The sequence below is a fragment of the Furipterus horrens genome, unplaced genomic scaffold (assembly GCF_987537825.1).
Source record: "Furipterus horrens unplaced genomic scaffold, mFurHor1.1.pri manual_scaffold_4, whole genome shotgun sequence".
Taxonomy (NCBI): Eukaryota; Metazoa; Chordata; class Mammalia; order Chiroptera; family Furipteridae; genus Furipterus; species Furipterus horrens.
The window spans coordinates 62203439-62231168 of NW_028327174.1; the positions used below are offsets into that span (position 1 = coordinate 62203439).

General features: G+C 35.4%; 1 protein-coding gene across 3 annotated transcripts in view; it reads left to right on the forward strand.

The window, feature by feature from the left end:
• The window catches only part of TBK1 (TANK binding kinase 1), a 55517-nt gene extending 31863 nt beyond the window's left edge, over positions 1 to 23654 (forward strand). For 2 of the 3 annotated variants that reach the window (XM_090273553.1, XM_090273555.1), the window contains 13 exons: positions 2785 to 2981; positions 3957 to 4015; positions 4435 to 4526; positions 7307 to 7408; positions 10125 to 10203; positions 17284 to 17405; positions 17502 to 17578; positions 18185 to 18224; positions 18728 to 18829; positions 18924 to 19020; positions 19635 to 19741; positions 19964 to 20035; positions 22880 to 23654. In XM_090273553.1, the coding sequence (XP_090129679.1) occupies positions 2785 to 2981; positions 3957 to 4015; positions 4435 to 4526; positions 7307 to 7408; positions 10125 to 10203; positions 17284 to 17405; positions 17502 to 17578; positions 18185 to 18224; positions 18728 to 18829; positions 18924 to 19020; positions 19635 to 19741; positions 19964 to 20035; positions 22880 to 22931 (1198 nt within the window). In that variant the 3' untranslated portion in view covers positions 22932 to 23654. The remainder of the gene's footprint in view (positions 1 to 2784; positions 2982 to 3956; positions 4016 to 4434; positions 4527 to 7306; positions 7409 to 10124; positions 10204 to 17283; positions 17406 to 17501; positions 17579 to 18184; positions 18225 to 18727; positions 18830 to 18923; positions 19021 to 19634; positions 19742 to 19963; positions 20036 to 22879) is intronic. The other variant, XM_090273554.1, reaches the window with a different exon arrangement.
• The last annotated feature ends 4076 nt before the right edge of the window (positions 23655 to 27730 follow it).

Genomic DNA, 27730 nt, shown 5'->3' on the forward strand with positions numbered 1-27730 from the left:
TGTAATAATGGCTTGGTGATGATGAACTCCTTTAATTTTACCTTGTCTGGGAAGCAATTTATCTGCCTTTCCATTCTAAATGATAACCTTCCCAGATAGAGTAATCTTGGTTGTAGGTCCTTGCTTTTCATCACTTTGAATACTTCTTGCCAGTCCCTTCTGGCCTGCAAAGTTTCTTTTGAGAAATCAGCTGACAGTCTATGGGAACTCCTTTGTAGGTAACTCTGCTTTCCTCTTGCTGCTTTTAAGATTCTCTCTTTATCTTTAACCTTTGACATTTTAATTTTGAGGTGACTTGGAGTGGTCCTCTTTGGGACCAACTTGTTTGGGACTCTCTGCACTTCCTGGACTTGTATGTCTATTTCCTTCGCCAAATTAAGGAAGTTTTCTCTCGTTATTTTTTCAAATAATTTTTCAATTTGTTGTCCCAGAGGTTCCTAATCCTCTCTTTGTTTTTTTGAATTCTTGTTTCTTCTTTCTGTTCTGGGTGAATGTTTATTTCTTCCTTTTGTTTCAAATCGTTGATTTGACTCCCACTTTTTTCCCATCACTGTTAATTTCCTGTATATTTTTCTTTTATTTCACTTTATATAACCTTCACTTCTTCCTATATTTTGTGGCTGTACTCAATCATTTCACTGAGGATCCTTATTACCAGTGTTTTGACTCTGCATCTGATAGGCTGGCTATCCATTTTATTTAGTCCTTTTTCTGGGGTTTTGATTTGTTCTTTCATTTGAGCCATATTTCTTTGCCTCCTCAATTTGGCAGCCTCCCTGTGTTTGTTTCTGTGTATTAGGTAGAACTGCTTTGACTTCGTGTCTTAATAGTATGGCCCAATGTATTAGGTGTCCTGTAAGTCAATGGCACAGCCTCCCCTACCTCCCAATCTGGGGTACTCGAGGTGTGCCATTCATGTGGGCTGAGTACACCCTTCTCTTGGAGTTGAGACTTGCTTGCTGTTGGTAGATCAATGGGAGGGATTTACCCAGGCCAGTGAGCTGCAAGGACTGGCTGTGACCACTGACCACCTACCTCTGCACTCCATGGAAGATCAGCACAGGAAGAGTGGTGGTGCTTTGACGTGGTCTGTAGCTGTCCACTGGGTGCGAAGGCTCTGGGTTTCCCAGGTGGTGCCAGCCAAAATGAGCCCCCACCTGTGTTTTGCCTGGGGCCACCCTGCCTGCGCTATTAAGCAATTTGAGATGGCTGCTACTTGTGCTGGTAGAGGAGATTCCCAGGGGAAGCCAAGTTGTTAATCTACGCTGCCTGGTGGTAGGTAGTGCTGGGCCTGGGTCTCACTGAGGCTGGGTATTGCTTATTTGATAGGATTTAGGAAGTTATGAAGCATGACCCAAGACCAGCCATTCATATGGGAAAGCAGCTTGGGTAAGCCCATTAGCTGGGTGAAGCAGAGTCTCTGGGGATCTCCATGGAGGGTCAAACAGTATTAGCCAGGCTGATGGAGTCTCAGATATGGCACCAGCTTGCCATATGGATGTGGTTTCCTTAATTTTGTAGTTGTCAGACTTCCATTCAGTGTGATTTCTGACAGTTCTGGCTGATGGGTGCTCTATATTTCAATTATAATTTCGGTATGGTTTTGCAAAGAGGTGAGCCATGTCTACCTGTGCTGCCATCTTGACCCTGCCTCTGTATTATTTCTTAGAACTGCATATAAATAATCAGTGATCTCAAAATAAAATGTTTCTTAAAATGAAGGAAAAAACAACATTATACCTGTTCTCTGTGCCTCAGGGTTTTTTGTTTTGTTTTGTTTTGGACAGGATTCAAATAGTAGTTTTGATGCCTCATAAGACTAAAAAAGAGACTTACTGGTAATTTATTAAGGAATAACATTAATTAGATAAATATTTTAGATATTAATATCTAATATCTATGTCTAACATAAGCATTAAATATATAAATATAACAAAGTAATACTAATATAACATTAGATAAAATATTCATCTTTTTTTTGGTAATTAATAGCCTGAATAAATATGTATTATAATTATGTGTTGGCCACTATTTCATTTTTTAATTTAATCTTTATTGTATTTTTCCATTACCGTTTAGTCCCCTTATACCCCCTCCCCTCAGCAATCACCACACTGTTGTCCGTGTCCATGCATCCATAAAATTCTATTTGAACATAAAAAGATCAACCAGGCCTGATCCAAATCTTAGCACAGGCTTGTGGAAGAGAGAAATCACAACATTGCTGCTAAAATGTTTCTTTGAGTTCATATTTCATTTTGAAAATATCTGGTTTTATTATTTAACAAACATATAGTTATGATGTAAATACTGTTCTCAGTTCTTTGTATATTTAAGTCATTTAGTCCTCACAACAGATCTGTGGAGTGGGTCCTATTATCCTGATTTTACATGTGAGGAAACTTAGCACAGAGGAGTTAAGTAAATTAAGGTTTCAGCAAATAAACGGAAGAACTGAAATTTGAATTCAGCCTGATTTCAGAGTCAGTGCTCTTAGCTCTCTACTATGTTGACTCCCCATTATTAAATATTAAAAGCCCTGTATATTGCACATATTCAATATAGGTATGTAGTCAGAAATATTTTAGAATTGATGCTGTATAGACAGTTTCTGTGGAATTTTTAGTTAGTATTCACATCAACAAGGCACTGTTTCTGTGGACTGGTCATGATCTAAATACCAGTTAGAAATGGATGTTGTACTCGGTCATTTAAAAAAAAAAAAAGAGTTCACCTTTCTTTTTTATCTCAATTATGTTTTCTTTTTGGATTTTTCTCACACAGTGCTACTGTATTTCATGAACTGGTGTATAAACAAACCAAAATTATTTCTTCAAATCAAGAACTTATATATGAAGGACGACGCTTAGTTGTAGAACCTGGGAGACTAGCACAGCATTTCCCTAAAACTACTGAGGAAAACCCTATCTTTGTAGTAAGCCGGGAACCTTTGAGTACCATAGGATTGATATATGAAAAAAGTAAGTTGGGATTTTCTTGTTCTTGAAAGAAAAACCTGTGAAATTGTCATCTTCATAAAGTTGATTAATGATGACTTTAACATAGGCCTTTTATAAAACATTAGAATTTTGTGAATTAGTTGAACAAAACTAATAAAGTTTAAAAGCCTTGTAGGCAAAGTAACTGACTTTAAATATTTTGTTTCATGAAATGGTAAATATTTTGTCATGTATGTTTCACTGTAGCTTTCTGCTTTTAGTATTTTACTCACACTTAGAATACCCACCCTTCACCGCTCTCTGAAAATAAAGTCTTTCAAAAGAAGAAAAAAAAAACAGATTTTAAAATTTCTATTTAGATTTTGGGATTTAATTTTAATTCAGATAGAAGCATTGAGCTGGTTGTATGGGAATGTGTTTAAGAAAAAAATGAAATTTCTTAGAAATATTGCAGGTAATTTGTTACAGAATGAGTATTATTGTTTCAAGTGTTTTTTAAGATTTTTATCTATTTAGTTTTAGGGAGAGAAGAAGGGTGGGAGAAAGAGAGGAAGAGAAACATTGAAGTGCAAGAGAAACATCAATCAGTTGCCTCTCACATGCCTCCAACTAGGGACCTGGCCCACAATGCAGGCTTGTGCCCTGACGGGGAATCGAACTGGCGACCTTTTTGTTTGCAGGACAGCACCCAACCCACTGAGCCACAGCAATCAGGGCTCAAGTGGTTTTGTTTTTTTTTTTAACCAGAAAAAGAATATTACAGAGTTTTGCCACTAATATTTATTTAGATGTAATTTAAAGGTTAATGTTGATGTTAGAGATTACTATATATATATATGTGTGTGTGTGTGTGTGTGTGTGCGCGCATATATATGTGTATATATATATATATACACACACACACAAATATACATATATATACATATATATAAAGGATATAATAATTTATTCAAAATTCTTAATTTCTGATTTTAATTATTTTATTTCATGTTTCAGTTTCCCTTCCTAAAGTACATCCACGTTATGACTTAGATGGAGATGCTAGCATGGCTAAGGTTAGTATTTAATTAAATTACTATGTAAACATCTGAGTTAAAATTATCCTATAAGTAGTGTAAGCAATGATGTATTGTGTCTTTATATATGCCTATATGATTTAGAAAATTATTCATATAAGTCATTATCCATTGCAAATTATTTTATGTTCTTTCTTTTTTTACTTTATATCCTTGTTTGAATTCATAAGAAAACTGTTGAGGCAGTGCATGTTTTTAATCTTTTTCATAAAGAAGACCCTTTAACATGATTATATTGAGGATGAAATGTTTATTGCAGTCCTCAGCTTTTAGAAATTGATAGTTGTGTTACTGATTAACCTGATAAAAATATATAAGGTTAAAATTTTTTATGTAACTTTTCCTTAACTTGTACCTTAGTTAGCACCAACTAATGACATGTTGCATTTCTTTATTAGGCAGTAACAGGAGTTGTGTGTTACGCCTGCAGAATTGCCAGTACCTTGCTGCTTTACCAGGAATTAATGCGAAAGGGGATACGATGGTTGATGTAAGTAAATTGAAATTTGAAAATTGATCTTTGCATAGACCTCACTAAATAACTGGTTACCACTCCATCATATTTCTTCAGACTAGGTAGGGTCAGGTGCTTGATTTTTATTATAATATTTTGTTTCACAGTTCATAAAACATACAGCAGCTATGTTTTTCAGTTGATTCCTACGATAACCTTGTGAAACAGGATATCTGAATTTTTTTTAATTTTATTTTATTGTTTATGCTATTACAGTTGTCCCGATTTTTCCGCCTTTGTCTTCCTCCACCCAGGTTCCCACACACACACTCCCTCAGGCAGTCCCCACACCGTTGTCCACATCCATGGGTAATTCATCTATATTCTTTGCCTACTCTTATTCCCTGTGCTGTAGTTTGCATCTCCATGACTGTTCTGTAACTACCAATTGTACTTCTTAACCCTTTCACCTTTTCCACCCCCCCCCCCAGATCCCCTTCTCATCTGGCAACCATCAAAACATTCTCTGTGTATATGATTTTGTTTCTGTTCTGCTGTTTTCTTTTTTTTAGTTTCATTTGTTGATAGATATGTATTTATTGCCATTTCATTATTCATATTTTCCATATTTTTCTTAAAGAAGGCCCTTTAATATTTCATATAATACTGGTTTGGTAGTGATGAACCCCTTTAGCTTTTCCGTGATTGGGAAGCTTTTTACCTGTCCTTCAATTCCAAATGGTAGCTTTGCTGGGTAGAGTAATCTTGGTTGTATGAGTTTTATTTTTTTAAGCTTTTATTTATTTACTTTTAGAGAGAGGGGAAGGGAGGGAGAAAGAGAGTAGAAGAAACATAAGTTTTAAAATTTACACCACACTGTACATTGTGATGACAAATGAATTCCTTTTCCAAAAACTTTAACTTGGCTCTCATTTCACTATCTTGGAAGGCTTTGTCATTGTTGTAATACAGTACAACCTGTACTATTTCTAGGTTCATGTTCTTAGAACCTTTCTCCATTTCCTGCCTTTTTCCCAAATGAAATCTACACTCAGCTTTCTTAAAAAATAGCATTATTGGGTAGGTCTGGGTGACACTGGACCAAGGGAGAAAAAACAGGGACAACTGTAATAGCATAAATAATAAATAAAATTTTAAAAATAGCATTATTGAGATATGATTCAGATACTATAAAATTCACTCATTTAAAAAATGTATAATTCACTGGTTTTTACTACATTCACAGAGTTGTGCAGCCATCACCACTAATTTTAGAATATTTTTATGACCCCCAAAAAGAAACGTTGCACCCATTAGCAGTCACTCATTTTTGCTATAACCTCTAATATACTTTATTTTGCTATAGATTTGCCTATTCTAGACATTTCATATAAAGGGAAGCATATAATATAATATGAGCATACACTCACTTTGACAAACAGTTTAAAAGCTAATTTCTTTTTAACTAATTCACTTAATATAGTTATTCTAGGTTAGGATATTGATTATCTAGTTCAGTATGCTCTTCCTGAAAGTGGCCCTAGGAAATGTTTTAAAAGTGAATAGGATTTGACCCTTTTTTAACGTCGCATGATTTATAGATACCATTTTTCCATATATAGAAAGGGAGAATAAATGGTCTCTTTTAAGAATCATGCTCCTAAGCTCTATACAACATCATTTGAAGCTTTTGAATTTTATACACCCAGAGTAATGGCTTCATGATCTCTGGACTCAGTGCTCTTCAGCTTTAATGCTTGTGACAGTTTCTGTGTACCCACCTCCATCTAGCCTTTCATTCGTGCAAAAATATCTATGAAGCATGTCGTTATTCTTTTTTTAATTGATTTTTAGAGAGAGAAAAATACAGATTTGTTCCACTTAAATATATTCATTGGTTGATTCTTGCATGTGCCCTGATCGGGGATCAAACCCACAATCTTGCAGAACGACGTTCTAACCAACTGAGCTACCTAGCCAGGGCTGCATGTTATTATTGTTGTTCTGCTGCTCCTTCTAAAGAGAAAAAGGAATGGCTCCCCACCACCACCACCTTTATGTTAAACCCATAAATGTATGCTTGTAATAGTTTTTTGTGTGTTCACATATCTAGTTTGTAAGCCTGTGCTTTTCTCTTTCCATTAAGAAACCTCTTTGTTTTTACTAAATAGTTTCTGGAGAAATCTAAGTGTTGACGCCATTTTTTTTCACAGTAGTGTTACTAACAGCTCTCATTTTCTCTTGCTATTGTTATCTACCCTTTTCCTTATTAGCTTTTAGTTTCTTAAGTCATCAGAAAATCATTTTTAATGTAGACCACTGTTGGTAAACTTCTTTTTCAATTAGTAAATATTTTTTTATTTTGTGGGCATATAAAGTCTCTTTGTTTCTATTTTGTTTTTACAACCTTTAAAAATGTAAATATCATTTTTAGCAAGAAAAAAAAAAAAAAAACAAGCATCAGGACTTAGTTTGTTGACTCTTGATGTAAACCAAAAGCCCTACTATGAGTAGGAAAATTCTGACAGTATAAAATTAAATCTGTTCAGCTTAGTTGTGTGAATGTAGATTAGTTTTTACTTTTAATATAATGTTAGTGCTTCAGATTTCTAATTTGTTAACCTAATGTGTAGTAATGGTTTATATCCTAGACTTCCATAAGGTTCACAGAAATGCTTTTATTAATAAGTAAATTGGCTTTCATAATATATCAAGACTGTTAAGAAATTCGAATGATAGGACAGTAGTGTAATTAGTGGTAGATATGAGAAAACAAATAATTCCTTAGATAACTAATGAAAATATTCTTTTTTTAGAGAATTAGTTAAAGATGATTATAAGCAAACTGTTCACAAAAAGACAGAAGTTGTGATCACACTGGATTTCTGCCTCAGAAACATTGAAAAAACTGTGAAAGTGTGAGTAGATTCCTTCTTTAACCAATCATTTTAAAATGTTAAATATTGTTACATTTCTGTTTAATTTGTTTAGTTATCCTTGACACATATAGCATGCTTTGCGAGTGTTTGTATTAAGGCACAATCTTAGTTTAAGTCACTTCTTCACAAAGGACGAAAAGCATCCAGTTGTCTCAGTAAGCAACAAACACCGATTTTTGGTAGCATTTCTCCTTCCCTTTGCAAAGAAAAAGGTAACCTGAGATAAAAACATCTCACTTTTTACCTTGCAAAGCAGACTGTCTGAATAGGAAAATAAAAAACCTGTTATCAGCAAAGCATGTATGAAGAAGTAGTCTAGAACTGGATTTTCATAGTATTTTTAGAAGGTTGGGATTACTTAGTTTAGTTTGCTTATTAAGCTTATCCCTGAGAATGTCTTCTGAAACTGAATTTTTTTTTTTTTTTAATTTTATTTTTTGGTTATTCAATTACAGTTGTCCCATTTTTCCCCTTTTGCTCCCCCTTCCCAGCCCATCCCTTCTCCCACAATCATATCCCTCCCCGTTGTCCATGTCCATGAGTCATTCATATACGTTCCTTGACTAGACCCTTCCCTTACTTATCCTCCTTCTCTCCCTCCCCCCTCCCCCCTACTGACTACTATTCTAGTCTTTGCCTATTTAGTTCATTTGTTTGTGTTGCTCTTTAGTTTCCTGTACTGGGTGATATCATATGGTATTTTGCTTTCTTTGCCTGGCTTATTTCACTAAGCATAATTCTCTCTAGTTCCATCCATGTTGTTGCAAATGGCAGGAGTTCCTTCTTTCTTTCTGCTACATAGTACTCCATTGTGTAAATGCACCACAGTTTTTTGATCCACTCATCTACAGATGGGCACTTAGGTTGTTTCCAGCACTTAGCTATTATAAACAGTGCTGTTATGAACACAGGGGTGCATAAGTTCTTTTGAATTGGTGTTTCAAGATTCTTCGGGTATAATCCTAGCAGTGGAATCGCTGGTTCAAAAGGCAGTTCCATTTTTAATCTTTTGAGGTAATTCCATACTGTTTTCCATAGTGGCTGCACCAGTCTGCATTCCCACCAACAGTGCAGTAGGGTTCCCGTTTCTCCACATCCTCGCCAGCACTTGTTGCTTGTTGATTTGTTGATGATGGCCATTCTGACTGGTGTAAAATGGTATCTCATTGTGGTTTTTATTTGCATCTCCCTGATGGCTAATGATGTTGAGCATTTTTTCATGTGTCTATGTCCTCTTCGGAGAAGTGTTTGTTCAGGTCCTTTGCCCATTTTTTAATTGGGTTGTTTGTTTTCTTGATGTTGAGTTGTATAAGCTCTTTATATATTTTGGAGATCAGTCCCCTGTCTGTGATATCATTGGCAAATATGTTTTCCCATATGGTTGGTTTCCTTTTCATCTTGCTGATGTTTTCTTTTGATGAGCAGAAACTTTTTAGTTTGATGTAGTCCCATTTGTTTATTTTTTCCTTTATTTCTCTTGCCTTAGGAGGTGTATCCGTGAAGATATTGTTACGTGTGATATCTGAAATTTTCCTGCCTATGTTTTCCTCTAGGACTTTTATGGTATCACGGCTTACATTTAAGTCTTTAATCCATCTTGAGTTTATTCTCGTGTGTGCTGTAAGTTGGTGGTCTAGTTTCATATTTTTGCACATCCCTGTCCAGTTCTCCCAGCACCATTTGTTAAAGAGGCACTTCTCACTCCACTTTATGTTCCCTCCTCCTTTATCAAAGATTAGTTGACCATAGAGGCCTGGGTTTATTTCTGGGCTTTCAATTCTGTTCCACTGATCTATATGTCTGTTCTTATGCCAGTACCAGACTGTTTTGATCACAGTGGCTTTGTAGTATTGTTTGATGTCTGGTATCGTGATTCCTCCTGCTGTGTTCTTCTGTTTCAAGATTGCTTTTGCTATTCGGGGTCTTTTTTGGTTCCATATGAATTTTTGGAGGATTTGTTCTAGGTCAGTGAAATATGTCATTGGTATTTGAATAGGGATTGCATTGAATCTGTAAATTGCTTTGGGTAGTATGGCCATTTTGATGATGTTGATTCTTCCCATCCAAGAACATGGTATTTGCCTCCATTTATTTGTATCTTCCTTAATTTCTTTCTTCAATGTTGCATAATTTTCAGTGTACAGATCTTTTATCTCTTTGGTTAAGTTTATTCCTAGGTATTTTATTTTTCTTGTTGCTATAGTAAATGGTATTTTCTTTTTTGCCTCTGTCTCTGATATTTTATTGTTGGTGTACAGAAATGCCTTAGATTTCTGTATATTTACTTTGTACCCTGCTATTTTGCCAAATTCACTGAATATTTTAAACTGCCTTTTTCTAGGCTATTCTTCTACTGCACAGGAAAAATAAGTAACTAAGTCAGAATTTATTATTGACTACTATTAATTCTAAATTCTAGTATTTTGACTATTATTCAGGCATAAAACTATTTGAAATTAAGTTGTCTTTTATATTTTATCTCCTAATCTGCAAATTTATAAGTAGAAGTGTATAAAATTTCTTCTTTACAAAGACATCAAGTTTTCTTGGAATATTTCTTTGGAGACTTTGCATTCAGTATTTTATTCTTAAAAGATTATGATAATAAAAACTCAAATATAATTTATATAACATCTTTTTAAATCTATGTATTTGTTATACTTATTTAATTTTTCAATACTTATTTTTCATGCAGGTATGAAAAGTTGATGAAAACCAACCTAGAAGCAGCAGAGTTAGATGAAATTTCAGATATACACACCAAATTGTTGAGAGTAAGTATTTACAAAATTATGACAATCGGGCTCATAATCTATTTCTTTGCCATCAAAATTAGATCTGAACTTTCCTAGAGAGATGATATACCAGAAGATCTCCAGAGAGAAAATAGCCTTTTCTTATTTTTATGAGCTGTTTTACAATATTTAAGTACCCTTTCTGCCATTCAGTTCTTTATGCTGTTTTCAGATGCCTGCTTTGCTTGAAACCCGTTTCTCTCTCCCTTTCTCCCTCTCTTTAAAATCCATAATGCTCTTGTTGCTGCTATGGCAAGTAAATCAAGTTCATAATGTAATATAATATGCAGAGTGCTAAAACTTGCTTAGAATTAGGTGCAAATTAGGAAAATATCAGATCTTTTCTAAAATAAAAATAAGAAAAGGAAGATTGTGTTTCAACGCAGTAAATCATTTCTATAACTAAAAAAAGAAATTAGGACAAAAGTCTCTACTCTGCTAAAAATACAATAGCATTTGAGGAAGTTTCTGGATCTCCTATTAAAATGTATTATAAAAGAGCAGGGAATTAATTATGTGTTGTGAGAGTTGATTACTAATCCCAGGCCTGCCCCTGTTTACATAGCTACTCCTGCCTGTTGACTTAAGAAGGGCCTTAAATTCTTTGTATCCTTGTTTTCTTTTTCTTTAAAATGGGCAGTTTCTTACCCTGCTTATCTCACTCCTGCAACCTTTTAGCATTTGAAGTATTCTTTCATGAAATGGATATTAAATTAAAAGTGAAAAAGAACTTGATACAGTATCCCTTTTCTCTTTCCAGCTTAGGCTGTTTTAGTTGTTTTCTCCTTCAGTTTCAGATCTAGAACAGTGGTTTTCAAAATATGAGTCATGAACAATTACAGGTATCCCCCATATAACATGGTTTCACTCTAACACAATATGACTGTAGAAGATACCCAAGAATTGCTGGTAGAAGAAGAAACTGATGAAGCGATTTTGCTGGAAATGACATCTGGAATGTGCCAAGATAACTTAGGGGATGATAGCACTGATGAAAATGAAGAAGTTAAACAGCTTACTCTACAAAGCCTAAAGAAAGGCCTAGACTTAACCGAACAGTTAGTCATGTTGCTTAAATGAAGATCCTTGCTCTGAAAGGAGCACAAAGGTTAAGAGAGAAACTTCAGAAGTGCTTAGTACCATACAACGAAATTTATAAAGATCTCTCAGCTAAAAGCAAGTGATCTAAAATAACAGATTTTTTGCAAGAAGTAGAGCATAGCAATCAAGATGATGCTGAAGAAAGTTCAGAGGATGAGGATATCTTGTCAAAAAGAAAACGCATTTGGCCAATGGAGCTTAGTAGTGATGACAAAGAAAACATTACTTAGTTCATATTAATAAGTAATACTTTTGATGAAAATTTCTTTAATAAAGATATTTCTCTTAATTATAAAAATATAATAGTGTGTTTTTTTAATTTTGGAACCTAACCCCCCTTTTTGTACTAGCTCTTTATTTTGTATAACAGGGATTCACATAACACAGCATTTATTAGGAACCTAACAACCGTGTTATACGGGGTTACCTGAAGAAGGTTGTAAAGTTTAGTGCATTGCAATCAGTAATGTTTTTAAGTGAAATGGAATACAAAATGTCAGAATGCATCATATATAATAAGGAAGTTACTGTTCCAGGAAACTTGCAGTTCAGTTATATATACACATTTAAATGATACTGGGTTAAAATAAAGTAAATGTCTTACCATAGGTCATGATCAAAAAGTTTTTAAAATGTTGATATAGAAGAAACCAAATAAAAGAGAAACAAATAGTCTTGCCCAATATTTGTTTGTATTTAAATATAAGCAGTTATATCATTGTGTTTTCTATTCTTTTTCTGCTTTTGTCTTAGAACTTTATGTAGTCCTAATGGACACATTTCCAGTGCAAGCATCATTTGAGCACTTTGAATTGAAATTGTATGTTTCCTCTCAGGGAGCCCAAAGTGTTTCTCATTTTGTGACATTTCTATGAAGATTTAGATTTCCTATGAGACTTGAAGCATGGATGATTAAATAGCTTAAGGTCACCAAGTTGTATGAAATCAAGTCTTTAACTTCAGTCCAGTTACTTTTCACTAGATTGCATTATTTTCCTCATAACCTGTTTAGTTATTGTGGTTCTTCTAATGGAGACCTTAAAATATTTTTCTACTCTAAAAAACATTTTTAATAAAATTTATATGTAGAAATTATACCAAATTTGCTCCCCACCCCCAAAATGATTTTATTTTATTTTTATTTTTAGAGGCAGGGGGAGAGAGGGAGAGAAACATCAGTCGGTTGCCTCTTGCATGCCCCCACTGCAGACCTGGCCCACAACCCTTAGATTCTCAGACAGGCACTCAATCTACTGAGCCACACCAGCAAGGGCCAAAAAATGATTATTAAAAGTTCTGTTCAGTGTCCTGCAGCAGTGATTCTCAGAGTAGTTCTCAGCCTCACATGGGAACTTGTTAGAAACAACATTTTGGGGTCCACCTGTTGAATCAGAAACTGATGGTAGGGCCCAGCAATCCATTTTTTTTTTTTTTTTTACTTTCAGTAAATTTTTATTTTTCAATTGCAATACACAATATCATATTAGTTTCAGGTGTACACCCCAGTGATTAGACATATATAACTTACTAAATGATCATTCCAATACATCTCATACCCATCTGACACCACACATAGTTATTACAATATTATTGACTATATTCCTTGAGCTGTATTTTATATACCAGTGACTATTCTGTAACTACCAATTTGTACTTTTTTTTTTTTTGAGATTTTATTTCTTTATTTTTAGAAAGATAGGAAGCAAGAGAAACAATGATGTACCAGAGAAACATGGATCGGTTGCCTCCTACATGTCCCCAACTGGGAACCTGGCCCACAATCCAGGCATGTGCCCTGATGCAGAATTGAACCAGCGAACTTTCAGTTTGCAGGATAACTCACAGTCCACTAAGTCACACCAATCAGGGCCCAATTTGTACTTAATTCCTTCACCTTTTTCATCCATCGACACCAACCTCTTACCTTCCAGCTGCTATCAGAATGTTCACTGAGTCTATTTCTGTTTTGTTTGTTCATTTATTTTGTTTTTAAAATTCAGTTGTTGATAGGTATGTATTTAGTGCCATTTTATTATTTATATTTTTGATCTTTTTCTTTTTCTTACATTGTTGACCAGCAATTTTATACAAAAGCTATCCCATATCACCAGCTATTTTTTTTGTAATTGAATATGAAAATGAAACAATTTACAAAATTTTTTTACAAAATCCTATATTACTCTCAGCTTTAAGAATTGTATAAGCTGATGCAATGGCAAACACAAGTTAACTCGCTATCGGTCAATAACGTTTGGGCCTGAAAACAAGTTTTTTCGTGACGCATCAACAATGTGTTAAAGAAGACCCTTTAACATTACATATACTGGACTCCTTTAGCTTTTTCTTGTTTCAGAAGCTCTTTATCTGCCCTTCAATTCTAAATGACAGCTTTGTTGTATTGAGTAATCTTGGTTGTAGGTCCTTGCTTTTCATCACTTTCAATACTTCTTGCCAGTCCTTTCTAGCCTGCAAAGTTTCTGTTGAGAAATCAACTGATAGTCTTATGGGAGCTTCCTTGTAGGTAACTAACTGCTTATCTCTTGCTGCTTTTAAGATTGTTTCCTTGTCTTTAACTTTTTGCATTTTAATTATGATGCCTCTTGGTGTGGGCCTGTTTGGGTTCATTTTGTTTGGGACTTTCTGTGCTTCCTGGAGTTACATGTCTTTTTTTCACCAGGTTAGATATGTTTTCCATCATTTTTTTACATAGGTTTTCAATTCCTGCTCTTTCTCTTTTCCTTGCATCCCCATGATGCAAATGTTGGTATGCTTGAAGTTACCCCAAAGGCTCCTTATACTATCCTTTTTTTTTTTTTTTTTTCTTTTTGCTGTTCTGATTGGGGGTATTTTCTCCTTTCTTATTTTCCAAATCTCTGATTTTATCCTGTGTTTCATCTACTCCACTGTTGATTCCTGGTAAGATAGTCTTCATTTCTGAATGATTCTTCTTTGTTTTGTAGTTCCATTTTTACGTTTTTATCTCTTTGTTGAAGTTTTCCCTAAGTTCATCTACTCTTCCCCTAAGTTCATTGAGCATCTTTATAATCAGTGTTTAGAACTCTGCATCTGATAGATTGCTTGTCTCCATTTTGTTTAGTTCTTCTGGAGTTCTGTTCTTTCATATGGGCCATGTTTTTCTTTGTCTCCTCATTTTGGCAGCCTCCTTGTGTTTGTTTCTATGTATTAGCTAGAGTTGCTCCATCTCCCAGGCTTGATAGAGTGGTCTATGTAGTAGGTGTACTGTACGGTCCAGTGGTGCAACCTCCCTGTTTATTCAGTCTGGGAAATCTAGATGCATCTCCCCATCACGGGCTTTGTACACCCTCCTGTTGTAATTGAACTTTGATTGCTGCTGGCACATCATTGGGAGTTATTTATCCCTAGGCCAGTCAGCTGCCAGGACTGGCTGTGACCACGGTGGAGGGTGAGCTGTGCCTGGGCCCTCTCCATGGAGTAGGGCTTACTTCAGCAGGGCTCTGGTGCCTGCTGAGTCTACCCCTTGAGTGTGTCACGTGTGGAGGTGGTTGGTTGGTGCTTCAATGTGGTCTGAAGCTGCCCAGCAGGTGTGCTGGCTCTGGGTTCCTCCCAGGAGGTGCAGGCTAAGATCAGCCACCACCTGTGTTCTGCCCAGGGCCACCACCTGTGTTCTGCCCAGGGCCACCCAGATCACTACAGAGTGATCTGCAGTTGGTTGCTACTTGTGCTTGGCTTGGAGAGGCCCAGGAGAAACAAAGCTATGGACCAAGACTGGCTGCTGCTAGTGCCAGGCCTGAGACCACTTAGCAAGAGGTATGGGGCATGCCAAGGCTAGATGCTGATTGTTTGAGAGATTTTAGGAAAATCTGAAGCATAAGCCAAGACTGGCCATCTGAATGGAAAAGCCACTGGAAACACCTTGGGTGTGCCTGCAAGTTGGGTAGAGTATTTCAGGGAATCTCCAGGGTCAGGCAAACAGTGTGAGCCAGGTTGATAGAAACTCAGATGTGGCACCTGCCTGCTGGCTCTGTGGCGGGGGAGGGCCCAGAAAAGGAATAATGGCGTCTTCCAGCACTTCTGTCTGGGTGAAAGCTGCCCCTCCAGTTCTTGTCCCAATGCAAGACAATTCAGTTCTTCCCCATCTGTCCCTGGTGCCTTTCCAGCTGCTGCCCCAACTCTCGAGCTCAGAGAAACTGAGTCTGAGTATGTACATGCATGGACCCTTGAACGACCTGGGACTCCAGGAGCCCTCTATCTCACTTAGCCACAATCTGCACTGGATTTTAGAGCCAGAAGTTGTGGGGACTTTTTGTAACTAGAATCCTGGTCTGGATGTCCTGATGAGGGGCTAGGACCCTTTGCTCTTCGGCGGGTATCTCCACAGCTGAGATATCCTTCCTGATTTTTATCAACTGGTATGAGACCAGATCTGTACCTCCATTCCTTCTACCAATCTTGATGTGGCTGCTTCCTTATATTATTAGTTGTAGGGCTGCTGTTCAGTTAGATTTCAGGGGGTTCTGAATGATGGTGGTTCTGTAGTTCAGTTGTAAGTTTGATGTGGTTGTGGGAGGGTGTAAGTACTGTGTTTACACCTACACCGCCATCTTGACCGGAAGCCCCAGCAATCCAAGTTTTAAGAAGCCCTCCAGAAGATTTGGATGCTGCTGAAGTTTGACAACCACTGTTTTAGTCTTCTCTCTTTATATATAGTAAGTGTGCCCTGGCTGGTGTGGCTCAGTTGGTTGGAGCATCATCCCATAACCAAAAGGTTGGGGGTTTGATTCCCAGTCAGGGCACATACCTAGGTTGTGGGTTCGATTCCCAGTCCGGGTATGTACAACCCTCAGTCTGAGCACGCACAAGAGCAACCAGTTGATGTTTCTCTCTCACTTCAGTGTTTCTCTCTTCCTCTCTCCCTTTCTTGCCCTCTAAAAGCAATGAAAAAAAAAGAAAGAAAATTGTATTATAGTAACGGTAAAGTACTATTTTTTGTCTTTCAAATTAGCAAGGCTTAATCGGAGTTTCTGATTCAACAGATGGGATCCCAAAGTGCATTTGTAACAAGTTCCCATGTGAGGCTGAGGCTGCTGGTCCAGTGCTGACAGGAGTGTAGTAAAAAGAGCACATTTGTTGCTAGTGGAAGTGTAAACCACTACTTAAAGCTTTATTTGCCTGGCTGCTGTAGCTCAGTGGATTGAGCCTTGGCTTGCAAGCCAAGTGTCGCTGGTTCGATTCCCAGTCAGAGCACATGACCAGGTTGCATGTCAGGTCCCCAGTTGGGGATGCGAGTGAGAGGCAACCACACAAGCAATGTTTCTCTCCCTCTCTTTCTCCTTTCCCTTCTCACTACAAATAAATAAATTTTTTTTAAAAAAGCTTTATTTGTATCAGAACCCTTAAAATATTTAGATACCTTTATTCATTAAGTCTAGCCTTTATCCTTTTTTAAAAAGTTTTACAAATGCTTAGTTCTATGATAAATAAATGTAAATTTACTAAGCTTAAAATGAGCAGGATCTTTTCATTTTTTGTTTTTAATAGGAATTACCTCCTCCCCCACCAAACATACAACACAATCTTGGCTACCTACATTTTATCCTTGGGACTATGCTAATGGTTCTCCTATTTGATTTTTACTACTCTATGATATAGGGTATTAACCATATTTTACAGATAAAGAAACAGAAGCTTAATTGAGTGATTAAAAGTATTTTGTATGCTTTTTTAAAGAATATTTAATGTGAGAAATGTTTTTTAAATGTATTAATACTAGTTAGTTTCATATTATCATGTTATCATACCATACTCATGGTGGAAATTGACCTGAGAAACTGTTCTTGCATTTAAAGATAAAGATAATTATTCTGACTTTGAATTGAAGTAATCTATAAAAGAAATATGATTCATACTTTAGACTCCACTGTGATTATCATTTCTGATCTTTGGTAATCTAAATCTGAACTCATTGGTTTTATTTAGCTCTCCAGTTCTCAGGGAACAATAGAAACCAGTCTTCAGGATATCGAAAACAAATTATCTCCAGGTGGATTGTTGTCAGATACATGGGCCCATCAAGAAGGCACTCATCCAAAAGATAGACAGTAGGTTATAACTTCATTGGTAGTTTCTGCTCTATTATTCTGTGTCCTTTTCACATAGACTCAGTTAATTTATTTGGGTTTTTCTTCCTTAATTAGTGTAGAAAAGCTGCAAGTTCTGTTAAATTGCATCACAGAGATTTACTATCAGTTCAAAAAAGACAAAGCAGAACGTAGTAAGTAAAATTTACTGTTTGTTCATCTAATGAATCAACCCTACTGGTTGTAATTCAGTTGAATTTTTTAGTATATTTGTAAGAGTGGCTGCATAAGTTATATTTCAGAGGTTTGATTCTCTTAGGAAAGAGATGAAATGTACTAAAAATTATTTTTAAAACTAACCTTTTGAATATTTTAAATGAGGGGTCATGCACTTCACAACCTCTAGAGGCTGGGCATGTGACAGGAAGGGAATTGGCCATGGGAACTGAGGAGAACTACAGAGGAGAGACTGTCATCTAAAGGGGAGAGCCAGCATGCAAAGTCACTTGGTTTGTTGCACAGTCTTTCTATATCTCAAGAAAAACTTAAAAAAAAAAAAAAAAAAGAGTTTTACTGGAAATAGCCTCATTTTAAATGTTGGCAATTAATTTTTCTGTTTAATGTTAACACTGTACAGACCAAATAAAAGCATTTGTGGGTTATATCTAACCCGTGGGCCACAAGCTGTTGACATCTGCTTTAAACTCTTAGACTTTTTGAAGTAATCTCAAAAGAAAAAAATACTATGTATGACCTTAGGATTATACATTTACAAAAGTAATATAATCTTTTACTTTTAGGACTAGCTTATAATGAAGAACAAATCCACAAATTTGATAAGTAAGTACCCAGATTATGCTTAATAATTATTTTTGATTATATTATTAATGTGATTCTTCTTAGAGCTTAAATTAATTACAAATAAAAGTACAATTTAATCTTGGCTTTACACAGTTATTACTCTGTGTGCACATATTTAAGGCCCACTTATCCAGCCCCTGGATGAGGGGTTACTGAGATGCGAGAATGAAGGGGCAGGCTTCTTCTGCCTTATGTGCTTCCACTGCAGAAAGACAGGTCATAGAGAATAGAATATAGGCGAGGACAGACTTAACCACCTCTCTAACCTTAATGTCATTCAATAGATTTTTTTTTACTCTTCTCCCTTCTCATTCTCCTCCTGCTGCTATAATGTCTATCTTAGAAACTTTTGACGCTTCGTAAATATTCTAAAGTCACAGCAGTCATTACAGGAAATAAATTTTACATACTTGAAATTTTTTAAATATTGTAAATAGAAACAGTGACATTGGTTTAAGCCTCTGATTATTTCTAAACTACAGGCAAAAACTGTATTACCATGCAACAAAAGCTATGACCCACTTTACAGATGAATGTGTTAAAAAGTATGAGACATTTCTGGATAAGTCAGAAGAATGGATGAGGTAGGTAAACTGTTTGGGGGGTAATTAGTGGTAATTATTTTAAGTAAGAATAATTTATTAGAGTGCTTATTAATCTAGTCTTTTTGGTTTTCAGAAAGATGCTTCATCTTAGGAAACAGTTATCATCCCTAACTAATCAGTGTTTTGATATTGAAGAAGAAATATCAAAGTATCAGGACTATGCTAATGAGGTACAGCTATCAAAGTATCTAGAAAATAAAACCTTTTTTTCCTATTAGGGAAAATTGAAATAAAAATTTTTTAAGCTTATATTTGATTATGACTGTGCAGGGAGAATTAGGACATGCATGTGTCAGCTCTTCTTGCCTGTTGTGGTATATATTTTGAACCAAGTTTTAAGAACTTAGATTTAATTTTTTTCAAGGTTTTATTTCTTTATTTTTAGAGAGAAGGGAAGGGAGGGAGAAAGAGAGGGAGAGAAACATCGATCAGTTTCCTCTTACATGTGCCTCTACTGGGGACTAAGCTGCAATCCAGGCATGTACCCCAAACGGGAATCGAACCAACCACCTTTTGCTTTGTGGGATGACACCCAACCAACTGAGCTACACTGGTTAGGGCAAGAACTTAGATGTTTTACAATTGAAAACATCTGATAAACTATTTGTTTTTCATCTGTAAGAAAAGATTTTTAAAAAGAATGTTGATTTAAGTATTATATCATTGATGGTTTTGAAGTTAAAACTTTGAGCTATAAAGGGCTTATTAAAACCTGTAACATTGATCTAAGATCTGTAGTAAGTACTTTGTTCTGTGATTGATTTGGGATCCTTTTATGTTTTAGTTACAAGAAACTTTGCCTCAGAAGATGTTTGCAGCCTCCAGTGGAATCAAACATACTATGGCCTCAATTTATCCATGTTCTAACACATTAGTAGAAATGACTCTTGGGTAAGAAATTTATTATTTGATAACTATGATGTTTCCATTTGTTTTTGTTTCAGTGTGTGACCTTGATTTTTTATATTGAAATTTTTTGTAAATATGTTTTCAAATGTTATTTAGTGACTTATTTCAAGGTATTGAACTAAAACATAATATAAATATAATTCTAAAACATTTGCATACTTTTTGGGGGAAAGATGCTTACTTATCTTTATTTTGTATGTGTAGTATGAAGAAGTTAAAAGAAGAAATGGAAGGAGTGGTTAAAGAACTTGCTGAAAATAATCATATTTTAGAAAGGTGAGTTAATGCAGATATTCTGCCCTGTGATTTTATATGCAGTCAAATGTATATATGTCTACACTTGTGTATCTGTCTTCCCTTATCAAGAAATGAGCAGTGGGAAGGGGTAGAAAGTGAGAACCCTTATGTTTTTTACTTCCATGATGCCATTTAATTTGGGGTTGTTTGGATAAAGACAAATCTATTATGAATGATTCCATTTTATAGAAGCACTGGTTAATAGAATTATTTATTTACGTATTTGAATCAGTTTGTGAAAATGAAAATCTTTTGCACATTTTTTATAACTTTTCTCATTAGAATTATGATTTTCAATTTGGGAATCAGAGATACTTATAAGATGCCAGCACCCTGTTTGGTGCTGGACAACTTACAGACAGACCTCTCTGCAAAACTCTTTGCAGGTGAGTACTGTCTGTAAAGTGCAGTTGTTTGAGGATTCTGCTTATCTACAGAATCCTAAGAGATCAGAGAAAAAGAGAGTTTGAAAATGTCCAGAGCCAATAAAACCACTTTGAGATGGCTATTTTCCTTGTCCCTGTTCCTCAGAGACATTAAATCATATTTCGCTAATAGAATAGAACCTTTCTCTTTCAAGACCTTAGGTGTTCCTCCATGGGTTCTCTAACCTCTAAATCCTAATAAAAATATTTCACTTTTATATGATGTTTTATACACTTGCAGGACACTTTCACTCTGCGTTATGTCTCGTTAAGTGCATTCCAGCCTTATACAATAGTTGAGCAGATAGTCTTTATTCATGTTCTACAAATATTGAAGTTCATACTCTGAGAAGGTAAGCTGGAGCTAGGACCCAGCCTCCTCTTGCCTCCCAAATTCTTTTCCCCACTATCAGGAAATCACATGATTTTTGAGCTGTGTGCAGAAAGTTATGAGACATTTCTGTAGTATTATTGATTTTTTAATTTAATGAATTGTAAAAAAAAAATTTTTAAGGATTCCACCTGCCTTGTCTCATGACACCCCATCCCTACAGAAGTAATCACTATTAATAGTTTGTTGTACATGTGTGTTTTATAAGAATGGAATCATTCTGTCCACACTGGTTTAGTCTTTATTTTTTCACTTAAGACTATATATCAAAGGTGCTTTTTCAAGTCCACACACATAGCTCTATTTTTTTCATTTTCAGCACCTGCCTATTATTTCAATATATGCAGTCCAGCATAGCTATTTAATGCGTCCCTATTGAGCATTTATTTCTAATTTTTCATAATTACAGACCATGCTTTAGTGAATATACTTGTATGTATATCTTCATGTACTTGTATAAGAATTTTTGAGGGATCAATTTCTAGATGTGGAATTATTGGGTCAAAAGGTACGCACATTTAAATTTTATAAGTGTTGTTAATTTGTTCTTTAAAAAGTGTGTATGTTGTAGTCCCAAAGACGTGCTTTTGTTGACACTGATGTTACCAATTTTTAATATATTTGCCAATTTTTTTAGTAAAAACTGATATCTTTCTTGTTTTAATTTGCTTTTTTGCTTAATAATGATGTGAAGCATCTTTTTATATGGTCATTGAATTTTTTTTCTGTGTCTTGCCTATTAGGTTTTAAAATTTTTCTCCTATTGGTTTATAGCAACTATATAGTAATTATTTACCTTTTTATAGTATTCAGTTTATAATTTCTTCACAACTTTAGCTAAGTCCTAAGTTTATCTTGTAAGGCTACAGATCAGCAAATAGAGAAGACTATTAAAATATGCTTGAACAAACTTTTATACTGAATCACTTAGGCCTTATGGAATAAAATCCCCACTTTCCAAAACTTGTCTAACAGGTTCCTCCTATGGTTTACTTGTAGGTTTATTTGACAACGTATGGATGATATAACATGGCATAATCCTAACTTAAATGTTAAGTGACTACTTAAGGATTTGTGCCAGAACTAGCAGCAGAGGCCAGGTCTTGTGCACTGTCTCCATTTGAATGTCTCACTGTCACTTCAGACTTTCTGCCAAAAATCATTTAATATCATCCTTCCCAACTCAACTTCCCCTCTAATTTTCTTATCCTCTTCAGTGAGACAGTCTTTCTCCTACTCCTTTGTACATAAGTTATTTTAGATATTTATTCTTCTTTACCCCCTTTCTCCAGGTGTGGTAATCTTCCTTCAGAATGTTTCCATATTCACCTCAACAGCCTCCTTCAGCTCTCCTTTCCCCTCACTAGTGAGCTGTGGTTCTGGCACCACCAATTTCCTTAGCCCCAGGCTCTTTCACCTGTCATGGGTATTACAGCCAAAATAATCCTCCCACCTACTGGTCTGATTATGCCACTCCCTTGGCTCAAAAATGTCTAAACTCCTGTTAGCTAAAAGGTAAAAGTCTAAATTCATACTTCAACTCAAGAAATATAATAGTCTGCCCCCAGCCTGTTGACCCAAGTTTATTTCCCACTACTCCCCCAAATAACAGTCTGTGCTCGTTTTAGCAGCACATACACCAAAATGACAGTCTGTTCTAGCAAGCTTCCATTCCTTACTGTCCCTTTAGTATGTTACATGTACTCTTAACTCCACGTCTTTGCTTAGAAATCGCACCCCACTGAAAAGAAATTATCCAATTCTTCCTAACACGTTCTGGATTACATCACTCTCCATTTGTTTTTAAAGACGTCTTTCCAAGCCACTGAATTGTATTTTTTCACATATTTATATCAATGTGTTTCAGTAAGAAAGAGAGTAAGTCATAGTTGCTTAAACTATTTAAAATTAACAGTCTGTTCCTCTGAAAAGTGTTCTAGTCTTTGTTAAAATGTTAGGGAACAAATAAATGAATCTTGAGATTGCTTTTTTTCCTTCTGTTTTTAGGTTTGGCTCTTTAACCATGGATGGTGGCCTTCGCAATGTTGACTGTCTTTAGCTTTCTAAGAAGTTTGAAAAAAGTTTCAGTTTGCACAAGAAAATAATGCTGAGGCATTAAACGGAAGCTTCTAGAGCTCATCTCTTGTTTCTACAGTTCAGTATTTGATGTGGTCATGTAAATATGTACAATATTGTAAATACATAAAAATTATATATGAATTTTTGGCTGCTGTTAAGATGTAATTTTACCTTTTGACATTTATAATTATATGAGGACCTTTGACCTCAGTGAGCACTAGAAGAAAGCCACAATTTCTATGTGGAGATATGATCATCTACTCTTCTGCGTAAGGCTGTCACATCTCCGACTGCCTACTGGGAACATTTTCAAATGGAACCAAAATTGGCATCCTTACAAATCAGAAGACTGATAGCTGACATTTCTAAGTGGTAGAATGGAGATAATGGCTTCCGTGGGTGGGGAGCAGAACCGAACCACTGTTTTCACAAGATCACAATTCCTTTGCAAAGGAAAGTGGCATTATTTTTATTTAACAAGGTGCCCAGATCCCAGTTATCCTCATATCTTTTTATGTTCAGATAAATTATTGAGCAAAATTTTTAAGTGATTTAATTATTACAAACTGTTCATTTTTATTTTGGCCATGAATTTAAAATTATCATAATTTTAGGATCATTTCAACTGTTTGAAGCTGTATATTTCTTCTTTAATTCTGCTTACTACTTGATAAAAAAAAATCAATAAATTTCTCAGTTTTAATGTAAAGAATTTGTATTTTTCTGTGTACAAAAGTTTGAGAAAGAAATAGTAATTTTTTTTGAAAGAAACAATATGGGTGATGATGGTAAATTAGTCTCAGACTATTAGATGTAGGGACAATTTTATGTCTCTTCCAAACCCACTGATTCCAAGTGTGGTAAAAGTTCTTATCCTACACAAATCCAAGGGGGACATTCTCTGAATAAAACTACCCAGAGTTCTAGACTACAGGATTATGCTCAGCAAGAGATTATTTTGTCCAACAAGGATTTGTTTGGCTTTTGGTTTCCAATATATCAGATTATTGAAGTATGATTATATATAACTCGTGTGTACATGATAAAGATATCATGTCCTAAAGAGTAAATAAATATGATTATCATGAACATTTGAAAACTGAAAATGAATTGGGATTTTATTTTAAATCTCAAATTGATGCATTATTGTGGTAAGGAATTTTAAATGTCACGTATACACATTATAGAAATAAATGCATGGGTTGAATGACTTATATAAACATAATTATCCCCTGTCAAATACCTGTTTCTGAGAGTGTACGGACTGAAGGTGTATTTAATCCCTCTTGATTTAAAGTTTCAATTTGACTTTAATTACATAGTTTAAATGAATGTATCACTAAACATTAGATAAGATTTTACTTAAATTATGTAATCAGTTAATATAATCACAGATGTTTTTATTGTAGTGCCTCTGGAAAAGAACACCAATAAACAAACCCTTGCAGTGGGGATTATATTTTTATAAGATGATTGGTAAGAACAATCCTATTCCACATTAGTATTGGTTAAGACTTACTGTTTTATTCCCCAGGTTAAAATGAAAATTCAATTAATATCTAATTGGCTTTATTAATTCATGAATTGGGCAGCATCTCATCTAGCAAGCAGAGAGATACTCTGAGGAGTTACACAAAATGGAAGGCCTTTATAGGAAGGAGAGTGGGGCAAGGACATCATCAGCAAAAGCAAAATGAAAGGTTATGTGAGGTAGTAAGTATTCAGGGTAATGATGGCTTCTCATTGGCTGAGCTGTGGCATTTTCTATTGTCTGGGCTTGTTGCTGGGCAAGAAGAAAATCTCTTCCTGTTGGGGTAGTAAAGTAGATACACTTCCTATTGGAAGTAAGAGTTAAGTCTTACTGTTTGAGGTAATAGATGAGTAGCAGGGTGTGAGAGCTTCCGCTATAGGCCTTACCCACTCCAATTTTAGTTGAAGTTTCCTTTATTAATTTCACATCCAAACAGTAACATGGAAATCAAATAATTGATTTCAATATTTTACCCGCAAAAATGCATTCTTATTTAAAACATCTTAAGTCAATAACTACATGATGACACCAGTGTATTGACCTTAAGTTCTGGACGACTAAGTGAAATTAGCTTTATATATTTCTATTTTTTAATAATTTTATTTTTTATTTTTGAAGGGAAGGGAGGAAGAAAGAGCTAGCAAGAAACATCATTGTGGGAGAGAAACACCTATTGGTTGCCTCTTATGTGCCCCAGGGGACCCAAACTGCAACTCAGGCATATGCTCTGATCAGGAATCAAACCATCAACCTTTCACTTCATGGAACTACGCCCAACCAACTGAGCCACACCGGCCAGGGCTGAAATTAGCTTTAAAATAAGTTGCATCTCTAGTTTCTGTAGAATTTCCTGCCCCCAACCCCAATATTGTGATATATTTTCAAAAGAAAAGGATTAGTGGTGTACAGTGATTTAATTCAATATAGAAGAGAGATTATAGTTCTAAGAACAGAAGAAATAATTTAAAGTGAAATAAGTAAAGGTAAAGTATGTGCAAAAAGGGGGAGATGTTTTCAAGGAATGAAAAGGGAATTAGGATAGGGAAGATGTGAGAAATAATCTCATAATATCTTTTAAAGTTCTGGCTTCAATTTTTTGAAAAATCACCAAATACTATATATGTGATTTATAGACCTCATTACACTGTATCTAGCATAGTGTCTCTTCTTAGGTATAATAGATCTTTTCCTCAAAATATTTCCTTAAAAATATAATCTCTTTATTAGTAAATTATTCAGAAAAAAAGTTAAAATAATCCTGAATTATTTTTTGTTTTTCTGTTATTTTTTAAAGCAACTAACACCACCTGTTGTGGTGTTCTGTACTAATAAGATTAAGTATGTTGTTTGGAATTTAAAAAGGGACCATCAGTAAGAATAAGCAATCTACTAAAATGTCAAAAATTTATTCTTCCTTCAGAATTACAGCCACAACCAGAGCTCATCTTTCCTAATTTTACCCCACTCAGAAGTGCCATTGTGCTTTGTCTTTGAGAAGTGCTACAAAATTGTGTACGCAGATTTTTAAAACAGAAGTTCTAGGGCAGACGAAAAGAAATCATTAAGGTTTGCCCTAACTAGTGTGGCTCAGTGGGTTGAGCATCGTACCACAAAGCAAAAGATTGCCAGTTTCATGCCCAGTCAGGGCACATGCCTGGGTTGTGGGTCAGGTCCCCACCTGGGGTCGTGCAGGAGGCAATCGATTGATGTTTCTCTTGCACATCGCTGTTTCTCTCCCTCTCTTTCTCCCTTCCCCTCTAAACATAAATTTAAAAAAAAATTTTTTTAATAAGTCTTAAAACACTATTGTTTTAGCTGGGTCCACTACTCCACATCTCACTTTTAAGAAGAGCAAAGTATCTGAAAAGTCTCACACTGTTATTTTAGTTGGCCTTCCTCTCCACTTGTCACTTATAAAGAAGAGTCAAGGTCCAAATTTCTAAGAAATACTGAAAATGGAATAGAATGGAAAACAAAAACATCTGTCCTGGACATTAAAACTGGTAATACAATAATAATGTCTTTGGGATTTTTTTTTTAGAGTGTAAATCAGCTCCAGAAATTTAGTGTAGTATGTAAAAGCACAGCCCAGATATTTACATCGGGCAGTTCTAGAGACAAAGCAAGCCATGAATAAGTTTATTTCTCTAAACACAAACAAAATGCTCAAGGTCCAGTTGTTAGACACAGTTTCAGGAGTGATGCTGAGAACCTCAGTCCCATTTGCATAGCAGGCAACTGAACATTGGTGTCTGCTGAAATAATATAATGTTAAAGAAAGGTGTAGATAAATGTTCAAGCAATTAAAGACCAAATCAGGACCTTGGGGGGAAAGCTTGTTCTTTTACAACATTTCTCAACTTAGAAGAATCAATGCAATTTTTTTTTCTGGGATAAATTCCTGCCAAGGTTTAAAATACATATATCATTTTTCCAGTGAAAAATGTACAGAACAAGTGAGATCAAGGCTAATAGCTTGTTACCGCTACATCCTTGAAATTGCCATTGACCATTCTGCTGGATGCTGAGTTTGTAGATACTGGTTACTTTGCTCCTCTATGAAAGTAATTACGTTTTTATGAAAGAAGATTGAGGGAGGCAGTGTCTGTGCTTAGAAATTCTCATGTGGCATTAGAGTTTCTGAAGCTTAAAACTTGAAAAAGAAAATCTATTACTACGGTTTCTAGCTCTGAGGGCTAAAGTCTAAAGGACAAACTAAAGGAGTGACAGGGAAAGGGGATATAGGGCTAACAGATGGTCCCCAGAAACACCGCCTAAAAGAGTTTACAGCTGAAGTGTCGTATCTGGGTGTGGCTGGGGTTTTCTCACGCATGCTCTCTGTAGAGAGGCGTTCTGAAACACTGGTAGCTATGGCCATAAGAAGTGACTTTAACAAGACCTTCAGAAGAATAGCCCGGCTCTTACTGGTTCCTCAAATCACTGACCTGCTCAAAGAATCAGAAATCCAAGTTGCTCTGGGGGCAAGTGGGAGGTAAGTTATCTCAGGCTAATGCTTCCTTTCAAATACATTTTTTTTTTCTCTTTACTACAATGGAGCCTCCCTCAAGTAGGAGGAAAAAATAAAATCCTTAAAACCTTTAAAAAGTGTTATTTATATAGTTTTCTGGGGGAAAATTGAGAAAAAAAATAAGGCAGTTTGAAGGGGAGGTTATATTAAAAGCCATGAGTATTTTTATAATTCAGTTTTATGCTTTTTAAGCATTTAGGTGCAGAGAAGTTTTCTAGAG